Source organism: Oryx dammah, unplaced genomic scaffold, assembly GCF_014754425.2.
Source record: "Oryx dammah isolate SB20612 unplaced genomic scaffold, SCBI_Odam_1.1 HiC_scaffold_28, whole genome shotgun sequence".
In the NCBI taxonomy this organism is placed as follows: Eukaryota; Metazoa; Chordata; class Mammalia; order Artiodactyla; family Bovidae; genus Oryx; species Oryx dammah.
In genome coordinates this window covers 78,784,212-78,809,350 of record NW_024070212.1, presented here as the reverse complement: position 1 = coordinate 78,809,350, position 25,139 = coordinate 78,784,212, and the positions used below count along the sequence as shown (strand labels likewise).

At 37.7% G+C, this 25,139-nt stretch overlaps 1 protein-coding gene across 2 annotated transcripts in view; it reads left to right on the top strand.

Annotated features, from left to right (window-relative positions):
• Nucleotides 1–25,139, top strand: part of CACHD1 (cache domain containing 1) — a 232,480-nt gene that overhangs the window by 77,464 nt on the left and 129,877 nt on the right. For both annotated transcript variants that reach the window (XM_040232671.1, XM_040232672.1), the window contains exon 2: nt 14,967–15,029. In XM_040232671.1, the coding sequence (XP_040088605.1) occupies nt 14,967–15,029 (63 nt within the window). The remainder of the gene's footprint in view (nt 1–14,966; nt 15,030–25,139) is intronic.

Sequence of the window (25,139 nt, the reverse complement as noted above, 5' to 3'; positions counted from 1 at the left end):
GACTACTGGAAAAAGCCATAGCTTTGACTATACAGATCTTTGTTGGCAAAGTAATGTCTCTGCTTTTTAATACCTTGTCATAAGGCAATAATATTGCAAACCAAAGTGTTTCTTCCTTCTTTTCTTCCTCTTGCCTTCCCAGGAAGCTCCACACAAAGCTTAGTCTATCTCTAGTTCTGAATTTGGTGCCTGTAAGTGGAGAGCAGCTATCGGTGCCTGAAGATTTGGAATATGCCCCTTTCTTTACCTCTAAGTGGTCAGTGGTAATGGGAATTTCTCTTTCCTTCTCCTTCCCTGTTTTTTCTTAAGGAATTTTTTTTTAACCAGACTGTACTTTATAGTCTGTGGAAATGTGGATTTATTCAGAAATTCAATATAGGGAATTTTATACAGAAATTTATAGGGAATTTATACAGAAATTCAATATTACTGATATTTCTAGGAGACTCATAGAAGTGTTTTGATTTGAAAGTGTCATTAGTGTAGGATGTATCAAACAATGATTAGTGGGCATCATCGGGACTACCTGGATGATTCTTATACATACTGGCCTCCCTGGGGCTCATGGGTCCATTATTTATAGAGGTGGGGGCCCAGGAATCTGCATTTTTTTTATAGGCAAATAGGATTTATCTTGTATCGCTAATGAATAATAACCATGACCTTAGTGACAAAAATCCAATTTTCATAGTTGAAAGCACCAACTATGTGCTTTCCTTCACATTCCTCACACAGATAATAACTTAAGTCCTCACAGCTATGACCTTAACTAGGCATTGAGGTGCAGTTTACATTACATGGCTTTCCCTGGTGGCTTAGGTGGTTAAGAATCTGCCAGCAATGCAGGAGACCCCGGTTCGATCCCTGGGTCAGGAAGATCCCCTGACTAAGGAAATGGAAACCTACTCTAGTATTCTCGCCTGGGAAATCCCATGGACAGAGGAGACTGGTGGGCTACAGTGCACGGGGTCACAAAGAGTTGGACATGACTAAGCGGCTAACACTTTACATAAAGTCGCCCATGGAAAGCGTGTAAGTCAGTGGCTTTTAGTATATTTCCAGAGTTGTGCATTTATCACCATAATCTATTTTTAAAACATTTCATCATCCCCCAAAGAAACCTTATTCTCATTAGCAGTCACTGCCCAAGGGTAGATATTATTACACCTGTATTTAGAGGCAGGAAAGTGGAGGCTCTGGACATTTAAGCAAACTACCTCCAACCCCCACAACAAGTAATGGAACTGAGAACCATGGTCCGACTTCCTTGCTTCCAGAAACCATGATGTTTCCACTATACCATGACCCCCTTTCAGGCACTTAAGACAGATTAAACATTTGTTTGGGGACACGTGCACCTGTGGGTGAGTCATGTCAATGTATGGCAAAAGCCACAATATTGTAAAGAAATTATCCTCCAATTAAAATACATAAATTATTTTTAAAATATTTTTTGGTGAGGAGGATAATTTGAGGTTCTGGTTTTATCCTAGTTCAATAGTTTTAGGTAATGTATTTTCCTTTCCCATGCTGGCTTTGTAGGATAAATAAACAGGTTTTAGAGATAAACAACAAGGTCCTACTGTGTAGCACAGGGAACTATATTCAGTATCCTATGATAAATCATAATGGAAAAGAATATGTAAAAGAATGCAGGTATATGTTTAACTGAGTCACTTCACTGTACAGCAGAAATTAACACTGTAAATCACCTACACTTCAATAAAATAAAGTTTTTGAAATGTTTTAGTTCATTACGCAGCATAGTCTGATTTTAAGAGTTACATTAGAAATCAGCATGACTGGGGACTTCGCTAGTGGTCCAATGGTTAAGAATCCGCCTTCCAATGGAGGGGATGCAGGTTCCATCCCTGGTTGGGGAACTAAGCTCCCACATGCCAAAGGGCACCTAAGCCTGGACCGCAACACAAGTCACTAAAGATCCCACATGCCGCAACTAAGACATAATGCAGCCAAATGAATAAATATTTTTTAAAAAGTCAGCATTACTGAAAGCCAGGAGAAACCAGTATTTGGTCCTGTCCCTGGTTGTGACTCATACCTCTGTAAGACTTGCTTTCTTCTTCTGTCAACTAAGGGAGTTGTTCCAAATCTTTTATTGATTCATTAAGCATTATTAGGGATTTATGGTGATTATACTAGATGCTGGATATTCAGAGAAAATGATGGCAATTTTAATACCGGCTATACTTAATTGGGCAAAAAATATGTCAGACACTGTCCCAGCTGTCATTCCATTTAGTTCTAACTTTCAAACCTGGAAGATAGTGAAGATCATTCTCTTCTCTATGAAGTTGGAGGTATGTCACTTAAATTCACACTAGGAAACTTAGTCTTAGAAGGTTTAAACAATTTGTGTTGGTCACCGAGCTGAGATGGTTGAGGTCTAGATGATTCCAAAGCCTGGACCTTAGTCCTCACACTGCTATCTAGGTGAGCAGAAGTTGTTCTTACGTTCACTCCTCATGTTTCTAAACAAATACTTGCAGCACAATGTGAAAGTAAATAATTAAGTGAAGGCTGTGAAGGAGGTTTAATTTTCTCACCTCTTTTTGGGTGGGTCCTGAGAAGACTCAACCCAGATGAGCCTCTGGGTTCTGTTGGAGGCATAGCTGATAATGCCTTTCTCCCTCTCCTGTAGAAACTATTTGCTTACTATCTGCAGGTGAGCGTTTTAGGACTGCTTCACCCCTGTAGTACCAGCCAGAACCCTGTTTGTTAAGCAGTACTAGACTGGGAGGCAGATACACCTCTGGGATGTATTTGCCAACTTCAGTTTACTCCTGTGGCCTCCTTGGCCATGTGTTTACAAAGCCGGACTTGAATAAACTAGACATACGGAGCATGCTTCTGCAGCTAGCAAGTACTGGGTTGGTCAAAAAGTTCATTTGGATTTTTCCATATGGTGGAATTCCATTCCTTTCATTTTTCCAAACCCAAATTCTGGCCAATTCTGTAACATCAGTAACTAAAAGGAAAGTCGCTTTCTCAAGGACACAACTTGCACGTGGGTTTCTCAAGAAACTTGAAGAAGGCAGTTTGTTGAGCCTGGGAGCCAAGCTTGTCAAGGCACTGGGAGCTAATGGGAAAGCCATTTCCTGAAAATATGGAGTTTTTAATAAGTCTTGTCACTGTGGAAGGCTTCAGAGTGCTGATTTGGAAGAGTTCCTGAAGTTGGGAGGAGGACACAGGAAATCTAAAATGACTTTTTATTCCTGGGAGTGGCTGTTCTTTTTGAAAGATTTTTAAAAGCTACTATTTACTGAGCTCTTATTGTATGTAAGGAATAAGTGCTATGTAAGCACTGAACCTCACAAAAACCCTATGAATTCGCTATTATTGTCACTTCTTTTTTACAAATTAGGAAATGGTGTACATCTAACCTCTCCATAGCCACTCAGCTGGTAACAGGGTTTTGTGTGTTTTTTTTTTTTTTTTTTAACTTTCCTTTTACATTTCTATTTTTTTAACCCTAAAATCTTGAAAAAAAATTTTAGCCAGCATTTATTTATTCATTATAATTATACTGTGAATCTGAGCCCAGGGAACCGTATTCATTGAGATGTGAGTTAATGATTATTGCTGAGAATCATGGCATGCTGGAGCCGCTGCAGGCAGGCTTGTTACCATGGTATTCAATATGCGTGACAGGCACCCTGGCTGTGAGAGCCTGAAAGATGATACAGTGAGGAGGACCTGGGAGACATTCATGTAATCATATTAGCATCACATTTATTCCAGAAAGGCTGACTGCTCGGCTTCATGTCTTAATGTCCACATTTAAACTCACCATTCTCAACATTGGCTTTTTCTACTTAAATTTTCTTGTTAAAATATCCATCCCTCTAATACTTTGCCTCTCCTCCTGCAACAAGTTTTAGAGATATGTTTAGAACATTTTTCCTAATAATTTAAGACAGATTTCACCAACAAATATAATTTTCTTGACACATCTATTTAATATAGCAGAAAGACCCAGCCTTAGAAGCTGCTCAAAAGTTCAATAGCCATTGATAGTTCAATAAGATTCTAGTACAACAATAGAGTAGAAATTTTAGGATCACCAAGTTTTACATACTGTGACTCAATTTTCCCCTTTATAGGTTAGGGAAAGTACATATAGGGAGGCTTAAAGCCTTCATCAGGCATAGAGATGGTTTATACAGAGCTGGTTTATATGGAGTTGCAATTTGACATTGTTAGTTATTAGCTTTTGTGACGATTTATAGTTTCTGTGCTTAATGATTATACTAAAAAAAAGCACCTCTTTACATAAAAGGATGTACCAGAAAAATTCTTTCTATTTGGATATGGCATAAATGAACATTTCACTTGAAAACCATACAAACAGCCTCACAGTAGCAGATTTGAAATGTCAAAAACTAGTCTTCAGCTCAGAATGCAACATTGCAACTGTGCTTTAAACTCGAACAGTTGCTTTTCATTAGGTTATTTTTAAATCATTTTTTTGAACAAATATTTCTCCGTCTTATTCCATAATTTTCCATAATGTCTGTGGAAGTGTTGTAAGTGTTGTAAAATTGAAGAAAACAGTCCCTCAGAGGATTTTATAATTTTACAAAGGAGATAAGACTCATGGGAAACTTTTATTTAAGGTCCTTCAAGTGTCATTTGAAGGATCAAAGGCAATCCAGTTCATTTGGCTCCTAAAGTTGTCACAGACCCTTGGGATAGTAACTGGCTTCTAAATGGACTTGATATTTTTCTTTGTGAGAAGGCTTAGCAACAGTTGAGGGAAGTGGGTGCATGCTTCCGAGCACGTGGAATATAAACATTCTTAAAGCACCTATTTCATCATGTCACTCCCCAACTACAAATCCTTTCTAATGGTTCTTTATTTATTGGCAAAGAGACATTTATTCATTTACTCATTCAAAAAATATTTACTCAGTGCCTGGCGTATGTGTAAAATCCAACTCCTCTTCCTGGCTTGAAAGACCTCCAGAGTCTAGTCCTGTCATGTCTCTTCCACTGAGTTCAGTTTTATTTCCAGAAGCTCCCCTTATGCAACTGACCTTGTATCATAACTACTGACTTGCAGGGTCTCTAGATTGTAAGCTTTTCTACAATAGAAGCGATCTTCTTATCTTTGAACCCCCATTTTCCAAACATACAGACCTGTGCTGAGTAAGTCCATTCTCAGGACTTTCTTGAAGCCAAAGGATGTAGAACATAGGGTCCATGCGGACAGGGAGTTTGTTGTGTTCATTTTTGTACCCTTAATATCCAGAAGAGTGCCTGGCCCAAAGTACTTAGCACTTCGTGTTTAGTACTGTGTGACAGACCCTCTCTGTGAATGCTCCGAAATGATCTCGCCTAGGCTCTTTTTTCCTATTTAAATTTGACCTCAAATTCAAGCCCAAGTCCCATCTCTTCCGAGTCCTGCCTCCCATCTCCCCCACCTCCCCAGCCCTCCATGAACTCTGACAGCACCCTGGGTCTGTGCCAGGAATGCTGAATTCATATGGAGACTGCATCGCACTGTTCACTGTTCCTTCTTACTTTTTAATTTTTAATTTCTTCCTCCAACTAGAGAGCTCAGTCTAGAGCTGTATTTTACATAGTTTCTGACTCTATCAGAGAGGACATGATTGATTCACTGAGGTATTAACTAAGCATAGTCATTTAAGTCTGGAAAGTAAAGGATTTCAGGGTTTCCAGTTCCCTTTGTCCTTAATGGCTGAATTCCTAAGGACCTGAGCATTTGTGCAGGCTTGTGCACACATGGAACACCGAGTACCAAAGACTATTTTAAAGTGCCCTCCTTCAAGAATAAATGCATAGCCATTTAAATCCCCCACCTGTCTTTTTTCCCCTTCAAGGTGAAATTTAAAAAGCCTTAATGGAGATCGAAGGTGTAGGGAGTGAGGAAGAGTTGCTGCTGCTGCTGCTAAGTCGCTTCAGTCGTGTCCGACTCTGTGCGACCCCATAGACGGCAGCCCACCAGGCTCCGCCATCCCTGGGATTCTCCAGGCAAGAACACTGGAGTGGGTTGCCATTTCCTTCTCCAATGCATGAAAGTGAAAAGTGAAAGTGAAGTCGCTCAGTCGTGTCTGACTCTTTGCGGACCCCACGGACTGCAGCCCACCAGGCTCCTCCGTCCATGGGATTTTCCAGGCAAGATTACTGGAGTGGGGTGCTGTTGCCTTCTCCGAGGAAGAGTTAGGAGAGTGGAAGCAGGGGAGTAGAAATCTGGCACCATCTGCAAAGCGAGTCAGCTTTCCATTTCTGAGAGGTTCCACGTGCATTGTCATGAATATTACTTATAGTCAAGTTACACTGGCTAAAGGCTGAATCTTTCCAACATGTGGAACTGATTTGCTTGCCTTTTCCCCTCTTATTCCCTTTGAAAGCCACAACAACAACAACAACAACAATTCAATAACCCTTCAGAAGCTTTATTGAATTTAGGAAAGTGTTTCCGTCTTGTTTTGCCCGTCTTTGTTCTCTGGGTTCATATTTACCCACTGACTCTCCTGGTTTCAATGCTACAACAGGAAATCAAGTGATCAAGGCTAGAAACTTTGCTTGCTGAGATTATTGCTTTAGATTTCCCCTGCTAAATCAGACTGCAGCCTATTCCTTTCCCCCTGTAATCTCTTTTGAGGGATAGAGTGGACCAAAACTAGCAGCCCTTTGTAAAGGTGACACTTGTCTCTGATTTGTGACTCTCTGCCAAGCTTCCTTGCTATTCAGAGCTTCTGTTGGTATGAAGGGTGTTAACTGCCTTCAGATTAAGGAATTCATAATTTGAGTTCTTTTGCAAGCTTAAAGTAGCCAAGGGGCTATGCGTGTATATACTTGGAGCCTGAAGAGGACAGGGAAGCAAAAACAGAGGTAATGGGGGAAGACTCTATTAGCAGAGTTGAGAGAAGGGGAAGCTTTTCATCTTAAGGAGAAAGGACACTTTCTTCCCTTTTTCTCTAGCTGACTGAGTGACAGGCCAAACTAACAGTCTGATGACTTAATACCTAAATTAATGGGTGCACACATGCTTATTTATGCTTACTATGTACAATTCACTGTGGTAAGGAATCATGGCATGGACCAGTTATCAAAGAATATACAACAAAGTCAGAACCTAGAAGCCCAACAGAGTGGAATCAAATAAACTGTGAACAGTAGTTGGTTTTTACTGGGTGGTCAGACAATAGATTATTTTCCCCCTCTTCTTCCTTTACATATTTTCAAATTTTCTACAGTGTATGTATTAATTGTAGCATGCTGCTGCTGCTAAGTCACTTCAGTCGTGTCCGACTCTGTGCAACCCCATAGACGGCAGCCCACCAGGCTCCCCCGTCCCTGGGATTCTCCAGGCAAGAATACTGGAGTGGGTTGCCATTTCCTTAGACTGTCTTTATTGCAGAGATTCAGAGAAGGGATAAATTATCTTTGGGAAGTTGTTAAGAATGAGGCGGGACTTGAGTTGGTAAATATTTATACAGGTATTTTTCCTCCATTATACCTGTAACCATCCTAGAATTAACTGTCATTAACAGAATATTGTTAAGAGGTTAACATAAATGGAATAGAAGAATAATAGAATAACTATCAAGATTGTTTGAATAACTATCATAATGGTATATGAAATACATTCATAATATTTTTAGTGTAGTCTATATAAATTTATCTTCACATGAATCAGGTTAACATACATGAAGTTCCTAATGCTGGACAGATAGTAGCATTAGCTGTTATCATTTTTTATATATAGCAACAGTAAAACAAAATAAGGAAGTCTGTTGGGCAGGACACGTGTGTACAGGGTACCATTTGCACAGGGTCATCTATTGTATACTGATTAGTTTTGTTTTAAATTCCCAATCTAGGCGTCTTCCTCTACTATGATTTTCAGTACCTAAGCATTTCCTTTTGTCATGATCTGCAATAGCCCTGTTTCTTGCAAATCACCATGGTATTCAAGATCAGTTTTTTATAGTAAGGATGAAGTATGAGACCCTATACTTACTTTTTCCTCTGTAAGCTCTCAAGGTGGTGATCTTGTACAAATGGTTCTTTGTAGAGTTTAGTTGTAACTCTGAATGTATGTCCTTTTTTTTCTAGTGTGTCAACTCTTTGAAAAATGTTTGTCTTTATCCATCATAAAGGAAATTCATGCTCCATTTTGAGATTGGGGGGATGGGGAGGAGGGTATATATGTTCTGGATTCGTTATTTGCAGGCAAGCCCTGTTACTATTTGAGTCATTTTCTAGATTTTACCTAAGTTTTCTTTATTAAGATGATGATTATATAGAGGATGATACATAAACTTTGGAGTAAGGCAAATTTTGCACCCAGACTTGGCCACTTACTCACAGTGTTCTACATTTGGGCAAACTAAACTTCTCAGAAACTGTTTTCTCACCTGCAAAATGATGACATAGTAACTACTATGAAGAGTTGTTGTATTAAGTGAAATGTGTTGCAAAGCACCTGAATCCATTCTGTGCCCTTGTTAATATATATGATAACACTTATGTATAATGTAACCCCACACACATATAATTAGAACAATATATGTATATTTAAATGCTGATTTAAAAATATGAACAATAAGAAAAATAATTATAAACATTTTTATTAGCTGCACAATATATTTTTGATTGGATGAAGAGTAATTAATTGGTTCCCGTGTTGTTAGTCACTTAGGTTATTTTTTTTAGTGGTAACCTTTTTAACACTCTTAATAAACTATTTTCTGGAGTTACCTGTATCCAGAATGAACAAGTTTAGAGACTTTTTTCAGTGATGGAGATTTCTGGCACCAGATTTGTGATCTCAGAATGCAGAATGATGAGAGTGTCCTTATAAAATGTTTTTCTGGACTGTCTATATGTTTTTCAGAGTGAGGTTAAATAGTATGGTAAAAATCAGACGATTCCTATTCTGGGCAGAAGCAATCCCTTATAACCTAGTAAAAGTTTATTCATGAAGTACGCTTAAGGGAGAATGAAGTTATACATATGTTTTCTTCCTGAAACACTTAAAAATTAAGTTGTCGTTAATTCCCTGTCCAGTGGTTGTTGGAGTTTGTATTAATGACAGCACTTTCTCTTTTAAGGGTTAATGTTGGTCAACATCTCTAGATAACAGTGGTGACCTATATATTTTCTTCCCCTTTGGCCTCAATTCCTAGAATGGTAGGAAGAGATCCAGAGAGGAATGAAGCTGTTAAGTGAATTTGTCAGCCAAACTGGCTTGCGACAGAGAGCTGTAAACATCAAGAGAATACGCTTTTGAATTAAAATTCAGTCCTGCATTTTCTTAGCAAAGATCAGGGAAGGAGACCAACAGAATCTCATTAGATTTGCAGAGGTATTTATTTCTCTGCTGTGGTTTTGTGCTGTACCATTCATTTAAACATCTAGTTAAAATTTGGCAGAGCTGTTGGCGGAGTGAAGATGAGGCCAACTGTCTGGATTGACCATCTTATTGAACACTCTTGTAATTGTTGCTATTCCAGTTAAGTAGAATTCTCTTGCCTTCTTTCTGTTAAACAGACTCAATTAAATAGAGAGATTTGGGAGGGAAAGATAATGGCTAGGGAGGATGGGTCAATGGAGTGGGAACTTGGGGACAGGCAAGGACTAAGGTGGGAAAGTAGCCACCACCACCCCAGCCCCTGCCCGTACACACCCACCCCCACCCCACCCCAGGATGTCTTTGTTTTTTTCTTCCCTTGCAAGAGAGGTCTGGGGAAACTGTATTCAAGTGCTCTTTAATTTCCTCTTGGGGGGAGGAGGAGGAAGGCAGTTCTTAGGAAATAAAAGAACAATATATACATAGGCAATGTGATTAAATTGCATTATATAAGTTTAGATCATCCAAGTTGGATGAGTTTCTAATAAAGACACCTTTTTTTTTTTCCTACTGAAAATTCAGGTTAGTACAGTACCATTGAATGGGAAGCTGAACAACTAAGTCATGTTGTATACCTAGGGTGTGAGAGAGTAATTAATATGTAGCCTCAGGGAAGGCTCAGGAGACCTTATCTTTGCATTGCTAAGTAACTCCTCAGTATTGGTACCGTCCAGTTTCATCTGGATTGCAGAGTTGAGGTGTAGATTCTTTTTTGAGTATAGTCCAGTTAATAGATTATTGTTCTTTTTAGAAATGTAGAAATAATTTTTAAAACATACAAAAAAACGTTTGTCTAGGGTGCATTTTAAAGTAGGGTGCATTTAAAGCATATAAAGTAGATTTATTTCAGTATAGCATATACACAACGCAGTGTACAGTCATACATAGATAGCTGGATGAGCTCTCACAAAAGCACACACATCCTTGTAACCAGCACCTCGGTCAAAAGACAGAACATTTCAGCATCCCAGAAGCAGCTTTCACATCCTAATCAGTTGAAGGCAACAACTATCCTGGCTTCTAGTCAGCTAGATTGGTTTTGCCTGGTTTTGAACTTGATAGAAATGGAATTTCATTCTTTGTGTCCTGGTGTCTAGCTTCTTTCACTCAGTGTTGGTTGTGACAGTCATTGTGTTGATGCCTGTTGCAATTATGTGTTCATTTCATCTCACCCCAGTACGCCACCATGTGAATTCACACAGTTTGTCTATTCTGTGGCTGATAGGCATTTGTATAATTTCAGGTTGGGGCTCTTATGAGTAGTGCTGTTATGAACATTCTTAAGTTTTTCTTTTGATAAACATGTACACATTTCTGCTAGGTATATACCAGGATAGAAACTGCTAGGGCATAGGATATGCAAATAATTTGGAAGATACTGTCAGTTTTCCAGGCTCTGTGTTTTAATGAGAGAAAGGTCAGTTTTATCTTTAGATCAAGGTATTCAGTTGCCCTGAGCTGCACCTTCTTGTTCTTTTAATTATGGAAATAAATATGACTGACAAAAAGGAGTTGGTGAACTATTATCTTTAAAATAACTTGTTTAAAAAAAAGACTGCATCCATTTTAATGATCTGTTCATTATACAACAAAGTGTATTTTTATTTCTAGTATTTGGCAAGAATGAGAAAGAATAGTGGGCAAGAACAAGCCTTTACTTCCAGGCATTTGTGCATTGAGGAGATTAACTTCAAACCCCCTCCAGCTTGTGTTCGAATTGAGTTCAAATGTCTGGAATTCCCTTGGTCCTCCAGGGATCTGGAATAAGGGAAAGTGACAACTTGGAAATAGAATGTGGAATGCCCACTCCACCCATCTATACCCTAACTCTGTTACTGAGAGTAAATCCTCAGAGAGGATGAACAGTCTGACCTTTTGGGATTGCTTCTTCATGTCATGCTTTAAGAAAACTTTTTTCCACTTTCACTTTTCAAATTCTCTAACAACCAAGAAATTCTTGCAGTCACCAAATGTCAGCTAGGTATACTGTTTGGAATTCCTGGCTCTCAAATTAGAAATAAAATCCCCAGAAAACTCTATATTCTATTCCTTTCACAATTTTAGGTAGCAACAGAAAGTAGTATTGGGACTCCTGTGTGTGTGTGCTCACTTGTGTCTGACTCTTTCTGAACTGTAGCCTGCAAGGATTTTCTCTCCACAGGATTTTACAGGCAAAGAGTACTGGAAGAGGTTGCCATTTCCTTCTCCAGGGGATCTTTCCAACCCAGGGATTGAACCCATATATAATTACTCCTGATACTGGTTTTATATATAAAATGTTACACATATATAAAATGTTACATATATATAAAATGTTACAGCAGCACATTATATCTTGCTTAAAATGAAATGGATAGAAAAAAAAATCCTCATTTTTTTTCTTGCATGCAGATTATCCTTAAGAAAAAGATAGTGTGAATAAATTTATTAGCTGTGCTAGAAAAAAATGCCTGTTTTTAATTTAACCTAGGTTTAGACTTCAGTACTTGAATTTTTTTTTTTTAACCTGTGATACATTGAAGTTTTGAGCTTTAGTTTTTAATCTGTAAAATTGGTTTCAGATCGCTGCCTACCACATAGGGTTATTGTGGAGATGAAATGAGATCATTTATGCGAAATTGTAAACTATGAAAGTACTAAGCCTAATAAGCCTTTGAGAGCTGGGCTTTGCAGGCCTTGCATTTTAGGAAATACTATTACTGTCCATTAATCTAGAACATAATGGAAATTCACTCTATCTTGAAATCCTGTGCTTACTACTGTTAACCTTGCACCAGACATGGCTGGCTGATCTGTTTAGTTGTGTTACTTGTCTAGTTTCTTCTGACTTTTCACTAACACCCCACACCCCTGTGGGGAAAGGAGAGGGGCAAAAAAGTGTTTGCTTGGTGATATCTCCAAGCTATTACTCTAGCAGGCCGCCTCTCACTTCTTGGGGTGGTTAGAGGGTTGTGGAAAGTAATTAGTTTGCAGGGTCACTGCTCCTTATGTCTATAACTTCTTTCTTTGAAAATTATCTTTTACCCACCATATTTATTAGGAGTCAAGAATATAGAAACGCTTACAAGACATATAAAGCTCTACGTAAACTATTGGCTGTCATTATTAATAATTATTAAGAGAATGAATGTGTAAAACAGGGACTGAACACAGCCTGGCAAACACTTCCAGGCTTATATTCCTTATTACTACTGAGGAACTCACTTTTCTTTTAACAACAACAAAGAGGGTAGGATCTGAGGTTCCTTACTAGGTGTGGCCATTGGTGGATGTTGGCTTGAGCAAAGTGGATCCGATTTGCTTCCCAGGACGTGGGTTGCTCCATCAGTTGTTCCTCTTGCAGGAACATCTTCCAGGACAGGACAGATAATGTATCCCCTAAAATTTAACTGCCAGAAATGAAATAAGAAATTGACCACACTCTTTCAGATCTAGAGACACTACATGAATTATATTAATTCATGTTATGTTATTCACTTTAATAAAAGTGCACTCTTGGTACCAAGCAGGTTGTAAAAATCAAATTACACAAAAACTGTATATGGTCTGAGAGTTAGGTGACAGTGACATTGACCCAGTCTCTAAAAGCATTGTTGTCTAGCTAACTAAGGTATTCTCCAGAAAACGGGGCTGGAGGTCTGCAGATTCATAATCCCTTCTCCAAAACAAGATCTGTTTTAGAATTCAGGATCCTGATGTACCATGATGTCAAACACCCTGAGTGAGATCCAAAGCAGAACCCTATAATCAGATGGATTAATACATCTGCATCATAAAGAATAAATCCCCATGCTAAGTGGTTTAATAAAAACTATAAATACAAGTTAGGATTTACTGCCAATAAGTTCAGATCATGTCATATTTTGTTAGCAAATGTGTTATGCACACCTTTTGATTTTCAGGAACTTTTGAATTTTGGAATTACTCATAAGGAATTGTTGATCTGCATTATGTTTGGGTGTTAGCTCCTAATAGGGGTTCCTTTCATATGTGTTAAGATACCATGTAACAAGTAAGTTGCTCATGAGACACTAGGGTGAGTAGCACCATTTTTCTGGGGGGGGAGGGTGTGGGGGGAGCCTGGGTTCAACTTCCAGCCATGAAGAGTGACTTTGGGAAGGTTATTTAATTTCCCAGAGTCTTAGTTTTTTTGTCTTTGGAGCTGCAGGAATTATTGCATAAGATATGCACATGAGGTACAATGTAGCATTAGGCACTCTATAAAATGTGTTCATTTCCTCATTTACTATAAGGAGATAGTAATGGTGCTTGTCACAGAGGTGTTTTATGAGTCCTAAATAGATGTAACCTGCTTTCCTATCAGCAGAGTCATTTTTAGGGAAAAAAAAGACAATAAATATGAATGAATGGCACATTGAAAACTATGATATTCATAATTAGAATTTTCCAGACTCTAATTCCATCCCATTCCATCTCAGTCCTTCCAAACTGCTTCCCTTCCCCCAGCAGCAACCCCTATTCCACTCCTTCCCAAGCCCCAGCACCTTGATCTTCCTTCATTTGCACAGCGCTTGATGAACTTGGCACTTGTCTTCCTCATCACAATCATGCAGGTGTGTGAGACTGTCTGGGAAGCTGTCCCAGACGCTGACAAACCCTTGGCAGTGGGATAGAAAGGCAAAAGGGAAATTTTGGCTGACATCTCCAGATTTGACTGCTTGCTCATCTGGAGAGTTCCAGAGGTATCTTTAAAGTTTTAGGATAAATGATGAGACTGCTGTACTTTTTTATTCCCCCCAGTCCCTAACAGATACATCTCTTGGGTTCTCTCTCTCTCTCTTTTTTTTTTTTTTTCAGTTGGTTATAGTTCAGTCAAGTGATTGGTCAGTAAACGTGAGGTTTGGTAAAGTCGTAAGTCTGCAAGATGTAAAGGCCAGTAGTGGCTGCAGGAGTGGGTATCAGCTAGGCAGAGACCAGGGGAAGAATGTGTGTGCTTTGTGTACCACAGCTCGGACTGATGTCTTGGCATGGTTGTTGTATTTCCTGGCATGTAAGGACTGTATCCTCTCTTAAGGCCACATATATTTGGCAAGCCCTATTATACTACTTTTTCAAAGGGGTGCTTGGGTAATGAAGGTGATAGATAATATTGGGTAGGTACCAGTTGGACAGGGACATGAGAGACTATGGAAAAAATCCTTTTTAAAGAGCTTTATTACATTAGATTGTAGTGTCTGTAAACAATTACTGCATTCATGGAGTTGCAGGGCTTAAATGAGAAACACAGCTTTGTCAGTTTATACCAGTCGGATAAAATGGCATGGGCTCCGGAAATCTGTAATTAAATGTATTTTTGAAAATGAAAAATATAGCGTAACATCTGGTTTATTTCACTACAGAAGTGCCTGGGTATTGCTTCCATCAGTGTGATTGACTCTGGCTGATATTTGGATTTCTCTGTGTAAAGTAACTATTTTAATTAAATTTTTTCTGCTTGATTCTCTTTGTGCTGTAAACAGATTATTCACACACACACATTCATATAGAAAATGGTTGCCTTATTTAGAAAATCTAATGTTGGTTCATTTTCTTTTCCTTGCAGCGGATATTCAACTCCTTTGTTTACACTGAGAAAATCTCAAATGGAGAAAGTGAAGTGCAGCAGGTAAGAGTTGATGGCGCACTTGGCATTCTGTCTTTGGATTGCTTTTGGCTTCATGACTCTTTCCAGTCTCCATGTGAGGTTGTCTGTTGCTCTTTATATATGATTTCATATACATCTTAGGCAAATGGTGACAACCTCCCATTTAGGTTCTTAGAAGCAATTGGAATAATGGTTATAGGATGGTTTTCTGCTATTCATGCAATACATTGGAAATACTATTTAGTTCCTTGTTGTTTTTTTTTTGGAAATTCCAAAACTCAGATTTTAAAATATTAGAAATGATTTCATCTGCTATAGGAAAAAGTGCTCAGGCTTTGGAATCAGACAAACCCCAGATCAAATTCTGGTTTTTCTACTTATTTCATGTCTCTCAGGAAGAAATTTAGCCTTTTGAGCTACAGTTTCTTAATCTTGAAATAGGTGGAGATATATCTGCTTGACGGGGTTGTGAGAATTAAACAAAGTAATGTCCAGTTAACTGAGAATAAGTGAAATACGTTAGGTGGATGGCCTGATGTAGAAGCAGCTCAGTGAATGCTGGCTTCTTTTGTTCTTTTATTTTTCTTCCTTCTTCTTGTTTTCTTCCATTGCTGCTTTTCTCCCATCTTCTCAATGCTCTGTGGGGTCAAAAAGTTCTAAGGCCATATTCTAGTCCCTTTATTTATAGCTGGCTTCAAATGGACTTCTTCCTAAACTAAAACATAGTGTTGGTGAACTTGGTCATAAATAATTGATCTGTGCTCGAACAAAAAGGGTGGTAAAGAGGATTCTGGGTTTTAATTTCAGCTAATCCACCGACCTCATTACACCATATGACTGCCAAGTAGTAATTTGAAGCTAGATTGGAAACTTAAGTAAAAAACAGGACCAAGCTGAAAACCAGAGTGTGACAGAGTGTTTCCACAGAATAAAAAAATAATTATAGGAAAATACAAAATAACTTAAACTCCTTGAGTTGCTGCCTTTATCTTATTCATGTTGACTCGATCAGAACTTCAAAAGTGCTACGCAAAAGGACAAAGTTTTCAAGTGTCATTAAAGTTAAGCTATTTATAGGATACTTATTTATTTATAATAAATTACTGTGGTTTCATCTTGAAGTTCAGCGTCTCCTGTTTATAGACATTTAAGATGTTTATTGGTTTCTGCAGGTTAAATTTAGACAACATGAGACATTAAACATGTACTCCTTTTCTTAGATTTAGATTATTTTAAAAACTAATGACCTGAAATTGTAGGCAATGTGGTTTGTTGTATCAAATCTTACCTTCATAGTTCTGTCTTATTTTTATTCTGGCAAACCGGAAAGTGCTTTTGAAAGGGTTTTTCATGAAAAGGGTTTTTATAGGGGAAGATTTCTACATAAAGCATGTTCAAGGAGACTTATTGGGAGACTAAAAGCCATTTGATAACATTTTAAAGAAACTACTCCAGGGATATCAGTTTTGTTGCCTTTCTTTACAAATATGAGTTCTTCTTTCAGACGTTTTTTCTTGGCCAAGGGGGATGCCACAGGGCACTTGGGATCTTAATTCCTGGACCAAGGATGGAACCTGTGCCCCTAGCACTGGAAGTGTGCAGTCTGAACCACTGTACCACCAATGAAGTCCCTGTTTAGCTGTTTTTAAACATAAAAGTTGTTTCATTTCCTTGGAGTGATGTCCTTGCTTTTTAAAATCTAGCTGTGAACAAGTTTAGAAATCTTCTATAATAATTTTCAAAAATTATTAGCAGCTTATTTAGTGCACTTATGGAAGTACAGTGATTTTCATATATTATCACATTGGTTTTTCTATATAACCCTGAAGGAAAGATGCTATCATTATTTTAGATGAGGCAGACAAAACTCCAAAAGATAGAATAAGTTAGCCACAGTCTCATGAATACTAAGTAAGAGAGCTGGTTTTGAAAATAAGTTTGACACTAAGTTATACCATCTATATTTTTATTTTAATAGAGTTTATTTTAAAATCTGTGTTTTCTTACAAAACAGAAAGTGTCAGTTGCTCAGTTGTGTCTGACTCTTTGTGATCCTATGGACTGTAGCCATGGAATTCTCCAGGCAAGAATACTGGAGTGGGTTGCCATTCCCTTCTCCAGGGGATCTTCCCGACCCAGGGACTGAACCCAGGTTTCCTGCATTACAGGCAGATTCTTTAGCTGCTGAGCCACCAGTGTGTGTTAGTCACTTAGCCATGTCCAGCTCTTTGTGACCCTGAGGACTGTAGCCCACCAGGCTCCTCTGTCCATGGGATTCTCCAGGTAAGAATACTGTAGTGGGTTGCCATTCCCTTCTCCAGGGACCTTCCCAACCCAGGGATCAAACCCGAGTCTCCTGCATTGCAGGCGGATTCTTTACTACCTGAGCCACCAGGGAAGCCTACAAAACAGAAGACTTTGCTAAACTATCTGTAGTTGAAGAAGACGGATGAAGGCGAGTCATCACCTCGTCATTTCTGTCTCCTCCCTTTTATTGTCAACATTGCTTTCTTAGATATTGACCAGGAATGTACTTTTTAACTTTTCTTTAATTTCTCCAGTCTCTCGAGAAGAACCTTGGACAAAATAGATCTTATGCCACTTTCACATCCAATATTTGGAGAGAATTATCATGTCATTTTCATTTAGCCTAAAACTGAAAATACCCAGGTCCTGAATACTTTTTTCTTCCATGACAAGGTTTCCAGACACTTTCAGTGAGTATCTGCTCTGCCTTCAATATTATGATTCTCTTGTGGCTTGAATTAGACTAGAGTTATCCTCATTCTAAATTGAGAGAACAGAGAACTCCTGACATCTACTCGATTTGATTAATAACTGCCTAGGAACTCAGGGCCCTGTGATCCTGGACAGTAGCCAGGATGAAATCTTTAGGGAAATGCTTACCTCTGTGTTTCCTATTCTGTCCCCCATCACGGTGGCTCACACTTTCATACATATTATCTCCTTGAAACTATAGAACAACTCTGTAAGGTAGTTGGAGTTTAGCTATAACTAACCAAGTTCAGGAAGGTCAAGGAGCCTAGTTGTTAAGTAATTGAACTGACTTTTTAAAACTTCTGAAATATATCAAACATGTAGAGTATATAAAACATGTATGATTAGAACACAGAAATACTGGATTAAAATGAACATCTCAACCTACAACCCATCTAAAGAAACAAAGCATTACTGGTACTTTAGAAAGCACCCATGTAACATCTCCCAGGTGTCATCTCCCTTTCTTGCCCAAGGATAATACTGTCCTGATTTTTTGTTAGCCATACCTTTGCTTGTGTGTGTTTGAAATATATATATCTATATATATGTCCCTAAATTCATTATTTGATTGTTTTTGTTCTTTATATACATCTCAAGTACATTATGTTCACATATCTTGCTACTTTACTGAGCCTTATATTCCTTAAAATCACCTCTGTTGAGGTATGTGACTAAGGAGCATTTATTTTCAATTATAAGCATTCCATTAAATGCAGTTTATGTATCTGTTTTTCTTTTGATGATGTTTGGGTTGTGTCTAGTGTTGATTTTTATTGTTGTTAGTTGTATCTCCTGGTGCAAAATTTAAGTGGAATAATTCTTTGAGTTGCAGGAACATTATTATCCCTGACTTCTGCCAATTAAATGCTTTTCCAAGTAGCCTGGGTCAGGGGAGAGACTGGCTCAGGTGGAGAATTCCTTCTCTAAAGTAGAATTGCTGGGTACTAGAGTGTTCAATGTGATTGGATAATGCAAAACTTCTCCCACAGTGGTTACCATGGGTTACCTTTCTACAGACAGTGTACTGGAAATGTGCTGCTCTATATAATCTTCAATAGTTGGTATTATTGAATTTTAATCTTTCGCCAGTTTGGAATGTTGAGATTTTATCTAATGAGTTTAATTTGTGGTACTCTGATTACTAATGAGGTTAAAATGACTGTTTACCACGTTTATGGTTCATTTTTTGTGTGTTTATTATTGTGTCAAATGTCTGCTAATGTCCTTTGCTCATTTTTAAAATTGACTTGTCTATTTTAGAAGTTTAACTATTCCACACTTGTTCTAGATCAGGTCTATCCAAAAGAGACTTCTGTGGTGATGGAGATGCTAGTCAAGCAGTGACTAGAGTGTGTGGCTGCAGAGCATTTGAAATGTAGCAAAAGCTACTGAATAATTAAATTTAAAATTTAACTTAAATAGTCACATATGGCCAGTGATTACCATATTAGATTTCCTTGAAGATTTATGTTTCATAAATATAAATGTTCTCCCAATGTGTGGCTTTTCTTTTCCCTTTCTTTACGAACGATATCTTACGTGGGATTATGATATTCAACTCTTACAATTAAGAATTGAAGTTTTAATGTTAATAGTTTTTTAAGTCAATTTTTTTTCTTTTTGGTCTCCAGTTATTGGGGTATTGTTAAATTCTACCCCAAAGAGACATTCTCCTATCTGGTCTTCTAAAATTTTTGTCTTTCTCCTTTAAGACTTTTAGCCACCTGGAATTGCTTTTGATGTTGGATGTGAAGCAGGTATTCAATTTTTTTCCCACTGCCCCATGTGTATTGCCAAGTGGTCTTACACTATCTGTTGAGAAATTGTCCTTTTTTTTTTCTATTTGTTTTCAGTCATTAGTCAAATTTCCATGTATGTGTAAGTTTGATTTGGTTTCCTTTGGTAAGTATAGTGTCTCTTAGCAGTTTTATATTTTGTTCACAAAGGACAAATATCCATGCATGTGGGATTTATTTCTAGATTTTTTGTTTGTTTAGGTTATCAGTGTACCTTTAAAAATTGTGTTTTTTCTAACTGTTTCTGTTCAGTTCCATGCATATGTGTTAAGTCCAATTCTTTTTAAGCTATCTTATGAGTTCTCATGATTTATCTGTAGATTCCTTTGAATTTTTTATGTAAATAATTTCTTTTCTGTGTCCTCCTACAATGACCTCCAGAAAAGTATTGTATATTTGATAATTGTATATTGCGGCCACCTATAATATATGTTATTTTTATTTAGGTGTATTCCTATTTTATCACTTCTTCTTTGATCTATTTAGTTATTTAAAAGTATGTTCTAAAATTTCCAGGTATCTGTAGAATCTTGCTATCAATAATTTTCTAGCCATCCCTGTGTATTCCCTCATTGTACTGAGAGCATAGAGCTCTTTGGGTTATAGTTTTACGCAGTGTCTCCTATCATAATGCCCCACTTGGCCAAGCCCTGAGGTTTTGTCTCTTATGTGTCTGATGCACCATGTGGTCATCAAACTGGAAGTTCCAGGTCTCCAGATTATGTATAATTCTCAGGATAAAAGCAGGTTCTGACTCTGGCTTAGTTCCCAGATTTCTGCTCTCCTTACCATCTTAGGGCCACTGAGTCTTTGTTCGGAGACTTCGTGGTCCTAAGGTAGTTTCCACTTTTATTTAAGACACTAACCTGGTGGGTCAAATGGTAAAGAATCTGCCATCTCCAGCAGTGCAGGAGACCCAAGTTCAGTCCGAGTTGGACTATCCCCTGGAGAAAGCAATGGCTACCCACTCCAGTATTCTTGTCTGGAGAAGCCCATGGACAGAGGAGCCTGGTGGGCTACAGTCCATGGGGTCACAGAGAGTCAGACACCACTGAGCAACTTAACGCTTTCAGTTTCAGCCTCTTAACAATTGTTAACAGCTCTTAACAATTATAACAGTTCAGCTGATTCTAGGATTGGCTTAGTGAGCCAAAAACAGATTAGTTATTTGAAGTAGATTATTGACCTATGTCCTCTTAATTATAGCTCACAATCTTTAGTTGGAAAGGAACCACTTTGCTATGCCTGCTCTCATATGTTTCATAGTATCTGGAATACTGACTTGCGTTTGCTATCCATCGTTTCTCCTTTGGGTTAATGAAAACTGGAGCCCCATGGGTTCTTGCTCTCTCTCTTTACTATCAAACCTTATTGAGAGCTGGAGCTGACTTGTGCATACTATGTAATTTGGCAGTAAAGCCGACCTGTTAATATCTTTCTGGTTAGGGGAGTAAAATAATTAAAACTAATAAAAACCATTTTGTGATTTTTGACTCTTACCACAAAACTCTCTTTGGTATATAGACTTTTCTTTGCTTTTTCTCATTATTTCTTTTAAATTAACCTTCTGAGTGTGGTTCTAAATTGCCTAACAATGTGTTTTAAATTTTTAATTAGTTCACTATGTAGTTCATTTTGCTGCCAAAAAGCTATAGCAACAGCCTCAGGAAAATAAAAATCCCAGGCACACATTCTCATGTGGGTCACCTCCCACTGACTTCATTTTTGAATACTTTAAGAAATGAAGTTTTGTGAACACCTAAGGGTGTTATATCGAACTGAATCTGCATCAAGAAAAATAAATTTTCCATCAAGTGCTCTGTAAGATAGCAAAATGTGCTCCATAAGACACAAAGCAGTGAAGAAAAAAACAAGAGGAGGAAAAGCTTCTTGGGCCACTTGATTGAATCACTTAAAAAAACTACTTTGGATATGTTTGAAGAGTTTGCTCTAACTTTTTCTCAAGTGCTCGAGTAATTATTTATGTTAACAATTTGTTTTTAATGATATGGCAAACATTTTCATAATTATTACAGTATTTCATAAACTATTGATTTTTGGCAGCAGCTGATTTTAGAAGACCTCAGAATTCTTTTGAAATGAGCAAATTGTTAGGGGAACTGCATACTTAAAGAGGAGATGTACCTGACTTTGGACCAAGGGCATTCATCTAACAGTCTGCCTGTCTTGGTATTAGTTCTGCAGGATCACATACATGTGTGCTCAATCACTTCAGTCATGCCCGACTCTTAGTGACCTCATAGCCCACCAGGCTCCTCTGGCCGTGGGATTTTCCTGGCAAGAACACTGGAGTGGGTTGCCATGGCCTGCTCCAGGGGATCTTCCTGACCCAGGGATGGAACCCACGTCTCTTGCATTTCAGACAGATGACTTACCACTAAGCCACCAGGGAACCCCAGGATCATATGCATTAACATACAAGCATGCTCTTCTATCTTAAACACACATGCAAAAACCCCTTCTTTTGATTCCACCTCCCTCTCCAACTACTGTCCCATTTCTTTCTTCCCATTTGAGGCACAGCCCCATCACCAGAGATGTCTCTACTCCGTAGATCCAGCTCTCCCTTTCTCTCTAAAACCTTCTCTGGTCCCACCAATCCCAAAACACCACTATCTTGGAGGTCACTGGTTACCTCCACTTTGCTAAATCCAGGGTCTTCACTGTATTAGTAATGAACAGTTAGTCCCTTCCCTCTTCTTTCATAAACTGTCCTTACTTGGGCCTGCAGGATACTCCACTTGCCTCCTTGCTGTTTCTTGGCACATTCCTACCTCAGGGCCTTTGCCCTGGTTCTGTTCCATTGGCCCTCACTTCCTTCAAGTCCTTTCTCGTGTCTCCTTCCAAAAGAGCTGACCACCGTATTTATACTGCAGCCCACACTGCTCCCCAAACTCCTGATTTTCTTTTAGTTTTTCTTTTATCACTTATCACTTTTTGATTTTTAGGGTCCCGGATTTATAAAACTAGTTTGGAAATTCCACCTCTGTTACTTTTCAAAGAGTGTAGGTTTGGTGTTATTCCTTCCTTTGATGTTAGGTAGAACTCACCAGAGCACCATCTGGACTTGAAGTTAGTTTTTGATCATCCAGATTCTTTAATAGCTCTAGGTTTGGGGGTTTTCTAGGGTTGGACTTTTTTTTTTTTCCCCTCTTCAGATTTTCTCTCATTTTGTGTCAGTTTTGGTGAGTTGATTTTTTTTTTTTCCTGTCAAGAAATTTCTCCCTTTCATCTAAATTGTTATACTTATTGGCATAAAGGTATTTATAATATTTTTATTATCCTCTTAATTTCTGTTGGCTAGAACAATAGAAAATGATAAATAAAACAAAATACTGATTTTTTGAAAAAATCAATAAAATGGTTAAACTAGATGGCAGAGAATGAGTTATTGAATGAGAGAGCAAATTAGTAATGATTTTTTAAAAGTTCAATTGAGCTTTTTTTGTTTTCTGTTTCATGGATTTATGCTCTTTGTTATTTCCTTCCTTATATTATTGATTAATTTTTCTTTTTTCCTTCTTAAACTGTAACTTTAGGGTTTTTTTTATAAACTTTTCTTTTTGTCAGATAGAATTTAAAGCTATAAACTTTCCTCTAAGCACTACTTCAGTTACACCTCCACAAAATTGAACATGATATATTTTTACTGTCATTCAGTTTTAAAATATATCGTGATTTCCTTTGTGATTTCTTCTTTGACCCATGGATTACTCTGAGGTATGTTGTCCACTTTCAAAACATTTGGGGTCTTCTTAGTAACAATCTTATTGTTACTGATTTCTAATTTAATTTCACTGTGGTCAAGGAACAGACTCTGTATGATTTTCAGTCTTAATTTATTGTAACTTTGGTTTTGTGATCTAGTATAAAGGATCTATCTTGGGTGAATATACCATGTAAATTTTAAAAGAATGTATATTCTCCAGTTGTTGGTTGTTGTATTCTTTGTATATCTATTAGGTTAAGCTGGTTGTGGGGCTTCCTTAGTGGCCCAGTTTGTAAAGAATTTGCCTGCAATTCCAGAGGTATGGGTTCTATCCTTGGGTAGGGAAGATCCCCTGGAGAAGGAAATGGCAACCCACTCCAGTATTCTTGCCTGGAGAATTCCATGGACAGAGGAGCCAAGCAGGCTTCAGTCCATGGGATCACAAAGAATGGACATGACTGAGCGACTAACTTTCACTTTCAAGCTGGTTGATCATTTATTTTATGGCTGATTTTTTTATTTGTATAATATTATCATTACATGGGTTTGACCCCTGGGTCGGGAACACACAGGAGATGCGGGATTAATCCCTGGGTCTGGAAGATCCCCTGGAGAAGGAAATGGCAACCCACTCCAGTATTCTTGCCTGGGAAATCCCATGGACAGAGGAGCCTGGCCGGCGACAATCCATGGATTGCAAATGAGTCAGACACAACTTAGTGATTAAGCAATTTTATCATTTGCCGAGAGGAATGGTAATATTTTCAACTACAGTGGTGGATCTGTGTATTTTTCCCTTTAATTTGGAAGCTTGGTTATTAGGCATATAGACATTTAAGATTGTTAGGTCTTGATGACTTTTTATATAAATTGTGACATTTTGAAATGTCATTTTTAATCTGATAATGCTCTTTCCTTAAAGTGTATTTTACCTGATATTAACATAAGTACTCCAGCTTTTATATGCTTCCTATTTTTTCACGATATGTATTTTTACTGGTATTTACTTTGTATCTCTGTTGCTAAAAGTGTGTATATTGTAGACAGAATATAGTTGAGATTTTCTTTCTTTCTTTAGTTCTAACTATTCTGACAATTTCTGTCTTTTAATGGTGAGTACTTAGTCAATTAATATTATTTTGATTGTTGGATTTAGGTCAACTATTTTATTATTTTCTGTTTTCCCTTTTTTTTTTCAGTTCTCTACCTTATTTTGGACTTTTGAATATTTTTTGAATTTTATTTTTAGCTATATTCCTTTTCATATTTTAAATATATGGTCTAGAAATTTATTACAGCCTTTTTAGAGTTAATAATCTATCACCTCATGTATAACCTAAAACCCTCTTATAGGTTCATTTTTTTACTGTTCTTTATACTAGAGTCATCATATTCTTACATCCACAAGTATTGCAAACTACTCAAGGAAGTGTTATTGCTTTGGCTTTAAACTGTCATATGAATTTAGTAAATAAAGGAAAGAAAGATCACATGTTTATCATTTCCAATACTATTCATTTTTTTCTAAACATATCAACTGATATTAAGCCTAAAGACTTATAGTGTCGTTTTCCTGGTTACAAATTGTATTAGTATTTATGTTTCATGATATTTTCTAGTCAGAAAATGTCTCTATTTTGTCTTTTCTATTAAAAGATGTTTTTGCTTGAGATTGAATTCCAGATTGACTTTTTTTAAAAATCTTTTTGCACTTTAGTAATGTCCCATGTGTACTGGACTCCATAGTTTCTGATGAAGACTCAGTGCAGGTTGCTATTACTCTGTATGCATTGTCATCCCCCCATTTCCCACCCCATGGCTACT